This window comes from Cuculus canorus, chromosome 26, assembly GCF_017976375.1.
Source record: "Cuculus canorus isolate bCucCan1 chromosome 26, bCucCan1.pri, whole genome shotgun sequence".
Taxonomy (NCBI): Eukaryota; Metazoa; Chordata; class Aves; order Cuculiformes; family Cuculidae; genus Cuculus; species Cuculus canorus.
In genome coordinates, this window is record NC_071426.1 from 2,209,455 (window position 1) to 2,222,648 (window position 13,194).

Below are 13,194 nucleotides of genomic sequence, written 5' to 3' on the forward strand. Positions count from 1 at the left end.
AGAAGGAAACCCTCGGTGTACGTGTGTAGTTTAACAAAGCATTTTCAGGTTCTATCTATTAACCATTCAAATGTCACTAAAGGAAAAGCACAGTTGGGTGGAACAGAGCTTTTCTGAGCCGTACTGAGAGACCAAACCCACCAACGTTGTTCCAACTGTGACCAATTTATTTCATTCTGATGTAAACCCAGATTTCCACTACAGGAGAGATGCCACCTTTGATAAAAGGTGAAGTACAAGACATGCAGGATCCAATTCAATACACGGGAGAGGAGGGATTTTCTTCTCTTTTTAGGAACAAATTTAAAATATGGGAAACTAAAGTGAAATGTGGCACAAACATCACAACTTCCATGCATGCCTTCACGTATCTTCCTTTGATGTTCTGGCACTCTCTGGACTTCGATGTTGGGTTTAAAATGATTCTTTGGGAGAGTGGAAAAGTTCACACTTCTTTAAATTTCAGAGTAACATTAAGGCCAAAACACACTGGGTATGCTTTTCCTTCGGCTTCCAGGCACCACCTGTCATACTGAAAGCTGAATTAAGCTTCCAGCTCAAATCCCAGCCCGACTTTGTGACCTCCAGCACTGAAGTTCTTGCCATCAATCAAGCCTGAGAGCGTCAACTTTACACCTAGGAAAGCAAGCAAGGAGCATCATCATACACCGGTGTCCCCTCTACGGTGCCCTCCCTCACAACTTGAGCCCCTCACTGATGCGTCTTAGTTGCTACAGGAACGTTTGTATCTACACAGGATCATAGAAGTAAAGGATGGGTAAGATTTCTCGCCAGTGTTACTAATCTGGTCTGTTCTAGAGGTGACAGTAAAATAACCCACAGTGTACAACTGTTTGCTGCTGTCACTTGGACTTTACGTACCAGGTCGAAGGGCATGAGTGTAGCCAATTCCAATCAGGCTGGCGTTGTTCACTTTAGCCTACGGGAAGAAGAAACCACGGTATTTATATGCTCTGTACAAATGCTCAGAATCATCCCAGTGCCCCAAGAAGGTGGTGGTTTATATATTTGGTTTATTTCGTGGTGGTTTATAAGTACTGGAACACTATCCTGTAATAGAGATGTATTCCAATCTTTCCCTTTTCTCCTCAAATTTCTAGTTTAAGCTGTAACAGGCTCATGTAACAGTTCTAATAGTTCCCTCTAATTGTGACCCACTGTGACTACATAAAACACCACCGTGTCTGCCGCTGCCCCAGCACGGTCTCTTTATATGCTCTAAAAAGCCACTTACTACAGCCCTCGGTAGCCAGTGAGGATGGGCTCGTTCACAGACCCCTACTGAAAAATGGGTTTTGTTAATAAACAGTCAACATACAACTACGCAAACCCATTTTTTGCATTACCAAGTTCTGAGCTGTTTACAACAGTTATTTCCCATCTTTAATTTTGGCTGAATTGGGCCTGGAACCAGTTCTTGTTTTGAAGCATAACGCACATTCGCTACTTCAGTTCTTAGCATTAGAACCTACACACAGTTACTTTTACCCACTGCCACTTCCTTGGGGGCACTTTGGTCTCCTGAACCTCTCTCTCACAAGTTCAACTTGCACACTCGTCAGCCTACAGTCTGTTTCACCGTGGATGAAACAGCGCTTTGGATCTGTTTTCATCATGTCACAAATACGGTCCGTGAGGTCCCCATTTAAGTTTGAACCACAGCAGAAGGCACGGCTGCCACCCACTGTGCTTCCTCAGGAACTACTTCAAACAACTACTTCCTACCACAGATTTTTAGTATTTAAAGGAGTTTGAAATACTTGTTCCCGTAACAAAATTCTTACCACAATGGAAGTCTTCTCATCCATTTGGTACTTGGTAGCAATACCAAAACGTGTATTGTTGCTGCCGGCAGTCCATGCGAGATTGACTGATGTCTCAACCTTATCATTAACCTTCTGATAAATGGACCCACCAAACTCAGTGCCATCGTTCCTGTTTGCAATAGATGCACAAGTGTCCCACGTTTAGTAAATGCAATGCTAACTCTTTAGATTAACCCTTCCCCACAATCATTTGATCATTATCTCTTTAAAATTAACCAAAAGCTCCGATACTTCCCTGGACCCAAAGCTCATCTACCTCCTACCTGGACCTGGTTGACTCCTGCTCAGTTTTTGGGTTTTTTTTTAATCCAAAACATAAGTTTTACTTGTAGAACGGAACATTTTTTTTCCCCAACAGCTGAGACCTAAGGTTTGAAGTTCTGACCAAAAAAAACCCCCAAACCCAGATAACTCATTTGCTTAAGTTAAGAAAATCTGCGATAACACATAAAGGGACAAATCAAGAAGGAGACTTCAGTCAGTTATGGGACCGATGAAACTGAAAGTGCTGTTATTGCACTGTACTTGTTGAAATACACCGTCTTCAGAGACTCTCAGAGCATCTGAATGCCACGATTAGAGCTGCACTGCGCTGGAAACAGTCAACAGCACAATGCCACACACGCCCCTCTTCTGCTTCAGGTATGTCTGAGCCAGAAGTTAAAGGTTACAGATTATAACTCCAAATTACTATGAAGTGCCTTTACACGCTATCTTATATACACCAAACCCAAATAACCCTGAAACATGATCTCAAAAAACAACCAGAAGTTGGAAAGCTGCTCATACTTCAGTTGTACTTGAAGATGAAAATGCCAAATACACAATATTTCACCTTTCACCTTTCATCTCTGCTAATGCTCACTGTTCACCTAGTTTGGCTCTTTATAGTGTGTTTCTAAGCTCAGATAATACTTACACATTAGTGTGAAGCTGGAAGTCTCCTGCCTTGTATCCCAAGGCAAAGTTATTTTGTGAAAGCTTAGACTTGGCCGTATCAAAAGCCATCTGGTAGCCAGCGAGCCAACCTTCATAGCCCAGCACTGCCCAACCGTAGATTGTCGGTCCAGAGAGGTCAATGTCTATGTTGCAGCCTAGATTTACATAGTCTCTTTTATAGGAGGTCTTCAACTTTCCACTCTTCTTCCTGCAGAAACATGACATTTTATCCCTGGTAGTAAATGAGTATGTGTTATATGTAGTTTTACTCATGTATGTACATCCCTTAAGACCAGTTAATGAAATGACTGTAATGCCTACTCAAAACTTAACAGTTACAGATGCTGAAGAGGGCACAGCATACCCAAGTGGTTCTGCCTCCTCACTCACCTGCGCACAGACATCTGCCCCAAAATAACAGGAGAAAAATAACTTTGCTTTGTGTTCTTAAGGCTCTGAGTTGACAGCAGGAGGCCTGTAAGCACCACCGCAAAGATGGTACAAGTTAAGTGGTCCGTGTAAGACCTTGCTGTTTAAAGAGAGCATTATGAAACCATAATACCTACTGCAAAACCACAAATTTGCCAAAGGCCATAAAACTAAAGAATGATTCTAGCAGACCTTGTCTTTGTGAGCTCAGTTTTATCCATTACCTTCAAACTATTTCACAGTGCCTGTAGAATATCCTACGACAAATTTTGAGCATTTACGCAATGACCAGAAGAAGCGTTTCTAACTCAAAGCTATGGGAAATTCTAGCGCTCCTTAGATAAAGGGAACAGAGGATATTTACCCTGTATTTGGTACAAATATCGTCTCAAGAGCCACCTTCAGTCCTTCAGCCAACTGCAAAGAAAAAGAGAGATGGCTGCTCAGAACTGCTGAAACGCAATTTGTTATATTTTGCTACTACAGCTCTACTCCCTTTCTAAAGAGAAAACACGACCATAACATCTCCTATGTTTTACAACAGAATCCGAAGATACTCTATGATGAGAGATTAAAATCAAGCCTTTTTCTCCTCACAGCGAGGCCCTATAATAGCACACGCCTTGTAGATGCATTATTACTAGGTTAAACAAAACTGTTCGTTCACGTTTGCTTACTTATTCCCTAGAGTTTCAACAACCTGTACAGCAGCGCAAGACTCTCTCTCAGAATCTACAGCATTAAGACACCGTTCTACTTCGCAGCCCAAACTGCATACCTGTCTCTGCTTTCGCACCTTTGCTTTGAGCTCGACAGCATTTTCTATTTTAAAGCAAAGGCAAAATTGCAAACCTGTAAGTACAGAAATAATTGGTGGCCATTCATGGCAGAGGGCACCACAGAATGTTTACTGCCTTTGGCATCATTACCTTACGCTGCAGGCATGAAGTGAAAAGCATAAACCTATTACTTCGAAAAAGAATTGCGTGCTTTAGGGGTGCTGTAGGCTGGCAACCCTTCGTGTAAGCAGTGCCAACCTGCAAACGCTGATCTTTCTCTTCAACCTTACAAAATTTATTCAACCATAAGGCAGCCAAATGTAAGTCTTTACGTACTAAAGCATTTTAAACTACCAGACCCCTCTTTTGTTTTTCCTGTGTGACTGCATAACTGCAGCAGTGACAGTTCTACGTAGCTAGAATGCATCTTTAAACAAAAACTCCCATTTCGACTGGATAATAGTAATATTCTTTCAACAATCAGCTAATTTCGCATGTCCGTAACTGCAGTAACTCCACCTTTGGATCGTTATGGAGCAGCACCTTGCTGAGTGAATGCCCGCGCTCCTCTCCCCAAAACTCACGATGCTCTCTCTCAGTCCCTGCGTTCTGCAAACATACCTAAGTTCTTTGGTTTTGGTACTCCAGATAGTTATGTGCTATTTTCACTCTTCAATGTGTCTGCTCAACTGCAGAAATATTTTCAGGGTATCTGCTTCCTCTTACCTGATCCTCCATGGAAACCTCTGTTCCCAACATGTTGTCTGTGTTCCACTTCTGGGTAAATGTAAGTCCATAGTCTTTGACCTTATATTTGGTCTCTAGACCGCCCGAAGCCTTGCCTGTGTCTGTGCTGGAAGAACCAGTTGCAGTGAATTCCTGCCAAAAGCATAATAGGAGTTTCAGCACTCTGATATTTAATTACATTCAGTTTTTCCACTTGCCAAGTGGCAGCACTCACACTTGCTATCCTTAGTCCTTTGGACAGAACCTTCAAAATCCTCCTCTGCTTCCCTATCCTCACCAAAAATAATGACTTTTGCATCAAAAAACGCTCGTCCTTTTAGCATCTCAGTTCTAGGTATTTCTTTTATCAAGGTGTGCCGAGAGACCCCTGGAACCTGATTCATTTGGAAAAAGCACTATTACACAGCGACCTGTCATCGTTACTTACCTTTTTCCTGTATCACTATTTGATCACCTGCTCCTCCCCTCCCAGCTTTACCACGCCTTTGTCCTAACTTAGATCCAGCAACCTTCCCTGCACCAAAACCACACTTTTTTGCTCCAAAGTGGCAACTCAACTTTCCCCAACTTGCTCTGTACCACACCCAGATACAAAATGATACTCACTTGGGATACAAACCTGCTTATATCCTTGGATTTTTTCCCCACCATCTCCTCCAATTCCCTGTATCACTTTACCAGTACTGTCTCAAACGCACATGAAATAGGATCTGTTACAGTGGAAATCCACTCTCCCTTAAAAAAAGCAATCTTACATCCAATTCTCACTGCTAGACAAGTACTTTTTTCCCTCATACCTCCAAACACCTCATGTGTTTCTTCCTTTTCATTCTTTTTTTTTTTCCTTCTCCCATCCTTCAGCAGCGAAAGTCTTCTGGAGAATGGCCATCAATGCTTTTCACACCAACTACCGCACCCTAACATTGTTTTTCTCCTACCCTTCATACCGCTGCCACTTACACTCTTCATATACCACGTTGATGACTTTATACCTTCTCCCTCGACCCGACTTCTCTGTCTCAGCCAGCAAATGCACTTTAGAAGCCAAGTCACCCCTCGAAAGCCACCTTAAAATGTCTGGAAGCAGGAGGTGGACAGCATGTGTTGCCTCCAGTCTGCAACTGCCTAAACTAGAGACATCTTACCAAACCACCTCCTGTAGAAGCACTGAGGTTTTTGTAGGTGAAAATCAAACTTGTTCCGGCTCCACGTCACGCTCCAGTCTGAATCAGCGGCCAAGCTCAGCTTCTCATTGACCTTTTCGTTTAGGGTGGCTGGCACCTTCTGGAATGCCACGCTCTTACTAGGCCAAATAATTTGCAATCTATGAAACAATTAAACCCAACAGACACCACCACTATCGTTTTCTAAGTCCACAGGAAAAACACCCAAAACATTTCCGTATTGGAACTATCAGTGGTACTGTTAGTATCCAAGTAGGAACTAGATCTCACCCTTGGTCCCTAACCTCATCTCCATCCCTCAAATCCTATTTTGGCGCAGCAAAATACTCAATAGAAACACAAAACCTGAAGCAAAACACAACTGTATCAACGTCCTACGTATCTTGTTTTCCCTCCTGCTGTTTTTACAGTGCTCTTATCGTGGATTGTTGGACAAAGATTGCAAATGGCTATACATACGTGGATTAAGAGCTATGGACACTTCATGATGTGGACGATAACATAACTAAAACCAATGGAATATTTCACGAACCACAGTGTGCAGCACAGAAAACCTCGCGACACAAAACAATAAAGAATCAACATGCCAAAACAGTCACTGTTCTTACCAGCTGGATAAACATCCAACGTGAAAGTTGCATGGAAAAGGAAAAGCCCATTTTAGAACTTAATACAGTTTTCATGTTCCATCATGTTTAGAAGACAGCATAATTAGCCACTAGTATATTATTTGACATGCAAAACTCCCGGTCAGGGAAAGTAAGCATATCATGAGATGTCAGGAACTGGTAGCAGTCACGGCATAAAGACCTCACAGTTCGGTTCCTCACACCTACGTGTTCCAAGTGCACAACGGAAGTCATCCATCAAAAGCTCAAGTGAGACAGAAGACAGTAATACAAAAGGAATTATTATATTTCTTATACTATTTGCATAAGAATGCAAGGGAAGGAGGGAGCTAAGGAAAGGACAGTTAGGAAGTAGGCTGAAAAGCAGCACAGCTTAACTAGAACAGCATCAAGTAGCAGTACACACAGAGACTCCGTGGGAGAATAATTTCATCGAGTAAACAATATATGAGGGTGGTTAAAAGACCAAAATTATGAAATCCACTCCTGGTTTTGCAAGCCCTGCCATGAAACCACGAGGAAGGCCACTTCTCCATCATTAAAGTAGGGATCATAGTATTTTCTAGTTACCTGAAGTGCTGAGGCTTAATTAATGTCTATAAAATGCTCCCAAATTCTACATAAAGGGTACTGCAGGTGGACTACTGATTTTTAATTGTCTTGCACCATAAGATGAGTAAAAATGAAGTTAAAATGTGGCTCTTATTTGTCCCTTGGCGTTTTGGATAAAAAGTCAGTCTGGACTCAAAATCCTATAAAAATCAACAGCGGAGAAATTCAATTGCATTCATAAACAGAAATGAGAGCTATTTGGGGGGAAGAAATCCTTGTGTTTGGGATGTGGAAATCGGAACAGGGAGGAAAGCCATTATGTCCACCACAAAATGTGTGAAAATTCGTTATCATGGGAAAACAAGCACCACTAGGTCAGTTCCATACATCGTTCTAGAGAGACCTCAGGCAGATGCAGGTTTTAAGATGAGAACTAGAAGAGAGCAGCAACACCTGCTAGCAAGTTATTACCACCAACCAGTCCAGGAATCTGTCCTCCCATCGCAAGGGTGATGCCAAAGCCCCACTACTTACCACTCCACTTGAAGACTTGGTCTTCAGCTCTAACTTGACCATTCCAAATCCTGAAAATCAAAGAGTACACAGCATCTGTTTCAGCACAATATATTGGCAGGGCTTATTAGTAGCACACCCAAAGTGCAACCGGTACGGTACGCTGACCTGAGAGAGCCTGGTTTCATATTTCAACAGTTATCGATCTTATTGAGGAACGACCGTGGGAATTTTGACAATTCAAAGTGGGGGGTCTCATAATTTATAGTTGTAACAGTCACCCATCGTCAAGTCTCTCTACCTTCTGTAGCTACCGGCAGTCTGGGACCAATCAATACTGTTACCATTTCTTCCGATTTCTCTAATTTACTTTTATACTTCTCATTGCAGGGCAGGAATTTTTTCCTCTTGTCCAAGAAAACTGTGTTTTGACTTATTCGAACCAGTACTGTACAGAGAAATACTATTCCTTTCTTCCTTTCCTTTCTAGCTGCTATGAATCTAGAGAAATAGCTGGCCCTTGCACAGAGCAGAAAAGGCTGAAAGAACTGACACTAAGGCAGGAAACTTGAGTTGAATTTTGGCAAAGCCTGAACTCGATGGCGGCAGAAACCAGACCAGGGTGCTTTTGAATTTCACGTAGCATATGGATTTGGGATGCAAATGCAATCTTCATTACACAATCACAAAGCCAGATAAAAAGCATCAGCATTTTTAGTATTGCTCCCAGAAACAGGACTAATAATCAGAATTTCTCCATTTAAATTCATTGAAGGGGAATGCAAATATTGTGAATTATTTCCGCTATTGCTACAACAATAGGCTATTCTGATTAGCGTGAAGATCATTCTACGTTGAGACCTTCTCTGCCACATGTGGCCTCCTACAGCCATCTACATGAGTTTGATTGATTTAATATCTCTAAATACAAAACCTGGAAGGTAAAAAAAGCAGAGTTCTTCAGGGACTGTTCTGGACTGCATCTCAAGGTCAAACTCATTACTTTCCCCTCTCTCTTCCTTCTGCTGCGCTTTCAGGATATACGTCTAGAGTTCAAATTCAGAAGGTGCTAGATGCCCAAGCCCTCTGCTGAATCCCTACCATAAGATATTTATTTAAGGGATTCTTGGGGTACTAATGTCTTTATTGTCACTTTCAGGACACCTAAGAAAAGAAATGACAGGTTATCAAAACACGGTCATGTTACTTACCATATCCCTTGTTGAATACATCCCTGGCAGACTTTCCCAAGTCACTGTATGATGGTGGGACAGCCATTGGATCTGAAATAGATTGGAAGCCGTAAGAATCTCAGGTTTAACAGCATAAAATCTAAGTTATATCCAAAGCATTTAGAAGTATCTATGACTAGTAGCCTCCACACGCTTCACTGATAAGGAACTGCAAGACCTTTGAAGAACGTTCATCAAAGTTATCCTTGTGTCACCGTTGCTTTGTCAGAGACAAACGATCGTCAATTCAAAGACGTTATGAAAGCCGTTATTTCGAATCACTAAACCCCAGGAACAGTATGACATTCAACCACACATCCAGGCCTCACATTCTTACACCGCAAAAAGAGCTCACGGGAGCCCTATTGCTGTGCTGATAATGAGCAAACACTGCTTCCATGTCTTCTTCTGAAAGGTACCCCAAGTAGCGAAGTCACCTCAGCACTGAACAATCCCAAAAGAAAAGACATCCGAGTTCCATGTGCACTTGTGACTTCTTAGAAAGTTTTCCAGACGTTTGTAAAATATAAAAAGAGATCTCTGTATGCTGTCCAGTGAGTATTTCTGCACTGTGTATACACACCCGCAAAACCCATTACGTTGGTGCAAAAATAATTGCCATTTTGATGCTTAATTTGGATTAAACTTCCATTTAGCTGTGCTCATGCAGTTACACTATTTTAAAGTGCAAAATGTGCTGTACTTATTTATGTGATTGGGTTTAGTTTCACTGTTTATTCTTTTATACATTATGCTGTCAAATTAAAGATGGAAAAAACTTCAAGCAATTTTGTTGGAGGAGTCCAAAAGGGGACGGAAAGCTATGCAAGCTGTCAGCCATATCACCCAAGCACTTGGCCAACAAACGTACTGCTTGACAGCGGTTCCAAACATTTCCTAATGGAAATAAGAGCGCTGGAGCTGAGGAGGGTCACGTATGTCCTGCTGTGATAGAGAACACCCAACCGTGGGACAGAATGGAAGGGGACCCATGCAAAACAGCTCAAGAGGCTACAGAAGGACGCGATGTTGACCGTTCAACAGTTGTTCAACATTTGCACCAAACCGGAAAACCAAAAGGGCCGAACAAACGGGTGCCATGAGCTACACGAACATCAAACCAATCACTGTTAGGAAGTCTGCATCAGAAAATCCACGTTAAAAGAAGTAGGAAAACTCTTTCCCAGTGGAAAATTAGCCTTCCCCCTCTAGAAGAAGTTTGCATAAATGCAAAGGCACATCTAGCCCACAAAATAAAAGGTAGCAAACATGACTTTAAAGATAACTCCCTGCTACTTAATCCTTCCTACAGCTGATGGATTTGCTCTGTGATATTCTTCTCTGTGACACCCCACACCAGAAATCCCTGATCCTTTGTTTGTTACTTATACCATACCAAAAAACGCATCGAAAAAGAAAGAATCTAAGCAAAACATTTAAAATCCCTGAAGCCATGACTTCTCTTCCACCATTTTAGTTGCTTACTTGTGTACTCAGTCTCTCTGTCACAAATGCCACGCTATTTGTATCAAGCAATTAAGTCCTGTTTTCAGACAGCTAAAATGCAGCTCTCTGGCAATTAACATCCCAGAGCAGGCAAATGCTCTGCACTGTGCATCTGTCTATACACAGACTGAATGATCCTTATGGATCTTTTCCAACTTCAGATATTCTACCCAGGGATTTTAGAGCACCTACAAGAGCTGGACATGACTGCAGGTCCTTATTTGCCAACCAGTACGTAAAAGAGGTACTTCTCAAAACTGCTGTGTAATCAGGCCTTTTTACCTGTCAGACATGGAGGGAAGAAAAACACAATCAATCATTCATTAAACCGATGAAAGAGAAACAGAATGGACACTTATGACCTCAAGAGTTTAAATTACTACAATAGTTTTAGCAGCAAAGCTATGGAGCAGAACATATTTTTTCTTTTAAACTGTTTTTTTCACACATATCTGTCAATTCAGAAGTTTCAACTCATGCTTTAAATTCGGGGTTTGCCTTCGTGTTTGGTTTTTTTTGGTTGGCTGGTTGGGTTTGTGATTTTAGGCATTTTTGCTTGGTTCTTTTCTTTTTCTTTTTAATAGGCCTGTCAGAATAGTTCAACCTGCTGCTTTCAAAAGCTCAGTAACTCAAGTTTTTGGAGCGAGGCTGATGCGTGGACATTTTAGCATGACACTCAACATGTGCAGCAGCTGCCTAACATACTCTTTACCCTCAAACATTTATTTTCCAGCATAAAACCAATATGAACGATAACTCCCTGTATACGAATTCATACAATGCACAGGCTTTCTTCTTAAAAACGCTCTTTAAATACAGCCAGCTTTCAGGGAATGGTACAGCTGTTGAAAACTTGACAGGAACGCTCCATAAATATGGATCTGTAGCTGCCCACCAATCACATAAGCCATTTTCAATTAGAAATTTCATAACGATCGGCGGCGAGCCACAACACATTCTGGGAGCTGAGACTGACCTAGTCAGTGCTTAAAAGACATCAGCCTACTCTATTTTCAAACCCTGCGGAGATGCTCCATCGAACAAAACCTAGAGCTAAGCTAAAAATCCCTCATGCCAGTTTCTGAGGAGCTGCCACAGCCCGACCGCTCCCACGCTTTGCCACAGAATCACCAGGTTGAAAAAGACCTCTTGGATCATTGAGTCCAACCCTTCCTATCAACCACTCAACCACGTCCCTGAGCGCCTCATCTACCCGTCTTTTAAATCCCTCCAGGGATGGGGACTCCACCCCCTCCCTGGGCAGCCCCTGACAGCGCCCCATGAGCCCTGTGGTGAAAAATTGTCTCCTGATGTCCAGTCTGACCCTCCCCTGGTTGAGCTTGAAGCCATTTGTCCTGTCCCCTGTCCCTTGGGAGAAGAGCCCAGCTCCCTCCTCTCCACAACCTCCTTTCAGGTCATCATAGAGAGCAATAAGGTCTCCCCTCAGCCTCCTCTTCTCCAGGCTAAACAACCCCAGGTCCCTCAGCCGCTCCTCATAAGATTTGTTCTCCAGCCCAGTAGGAACAATAAGCAAAATTTCTAAGGATCCCTAGATAGAAATAAGGAATGGCGTGTTGAGGACCAAAGAGTTAAGTGTTGCTGAAGCTGTCGTAAAATGAAGATGTGCTCACCTGGTGTGGCCACCAGGTATGGGGTTATCCAGCTTGAACCTCCCCTGGTGGAGCTTGAGGCCATTCCCCCTTGTCCCATCCCCTGTCCCTTGGGAGAAGAGCCCAGCTCCCTCCTCTCCACAACCTCCTTTCAAGTAGTTATAGAGAGCAATAAGGTCTCCCCTCAGCCTCCTCAAGGCTCAGAGTTCCCTCAGCCGCTCCTCACAAGCCTTGTTCTCCAGCCCCTCACCAGCTTCGTTGCTCTTCTCTGGAGACGCCCCAGAGCCTCCACATCCCTCTCGTAGCGAGGGGCCCATCACTGAACACAGTGTTTGCGGTGGGCCTCACCAGTGCCGAGTCCAAGGGCAGAATCACCTCCTCAGCACAAGGGCGGAATAATCCCGCTCTCCAACCCCTCCGCCTCTCCTCACGGAGGGACGCGGCCCTGGGCCGAGGGGCTCTCCTCGCTCAGCCGCACCGAAAACCTTCGAGCGGAAAGGCCTCCTCCAACCCGCCCTCCGCCTCAGCCCCGGGGCTCGGCTCACGCCTCTTCACAGAGACACCGTGAAGGCCGCGCCCGCTCCGCTAACGGAGCCGCCGGGCCGCGCGGCCTCCCCTCCCCGCTCGGTAACGGCCGCGCACCGCGGATAACGGAGCGCCTCCTCCGCGCCGGGCCCAGCGGCGCCGACGGGAGCAGCCGGGGCCCCTCCGAGCGGGCCCCCGCCCTTCTCGGGACTCCGTCCCGGTGTCCCCGCGGCCCGGTGCCGGGGGAGCCGCCCGCCTCGGGCCCTGTGAGGCCCCCTCTGCAGTACCTGCCGTGCGCTGCCTCCGCCCGCCGCCTCGGCGCCCTCAGCGCGCATGCGCCGCGCACCACGCCCCACCCTGCAGGCCCCGCCCCGTGCTCAGGCCCCGCCCCGAGCGGGGGGGGAGAGGGGGAAAGGGACCTCAAAGCCCATCCAGTGCCACCCCTGCCATGGGCAGAGACACCTCCCGCTGGATCAGGGGCTCCAAGCCCCATCCAACCTGGTCTGGAACCCCTCCAGGGATGGGGCAGCCACCACCGCTCTGGACAACCTGTTCCAGGGCCTCCCCACTCTCACAGGGAAGAAATTCCTCCTTATATCCAGTCTAAATCTGCCCTTCTCCACTTTATACCCATTCCCCCTCATCCCACCCCCACAAGCCTTTGTAATCAGACCCTCCCCAGGTTTCTTGTACCCCTTCAGG

At 44.6% G+C, this 13,194-nt stretch overlaps 1 protein-coding gene across 1 annotated transcript; it reads right to left on the reverse strand.

The window, feature by feature from the left end:
* Nucleotides 1-81: 81 nt before the first annotated feature.
* VDAC3 (voltage dependent anion channel 3) lies at nt 82-12,855 on the reverse strand. The gene is made up of 9 exons (XM_054049716.1): nt 12,780-12,855; nt 8,831-8,902; nt 7,641-7,690; nt 4,721-4,873; nt 3,580-3,632; nt 2,767-2,994; nt 1,806-1,956; nt 883-940; nt 82-636 (listed from the first exon to the last, which is right to left on the reverse strand). The coding sequence occupies exons 2-9, from the start codon at nt 8,895-8,897 to the stop codon at nt 545-547; spliced, it is 852 nt and encodes a 283-aa protein (XP_053905691.1). The 5' UTR covers nt 8,898-8,902; nt 12,780-12,855; the 3' UTR covers nt 82-544.
* Between the last annotated feature and the right edge of the window lie 339 nt (nt 12,856-13,194).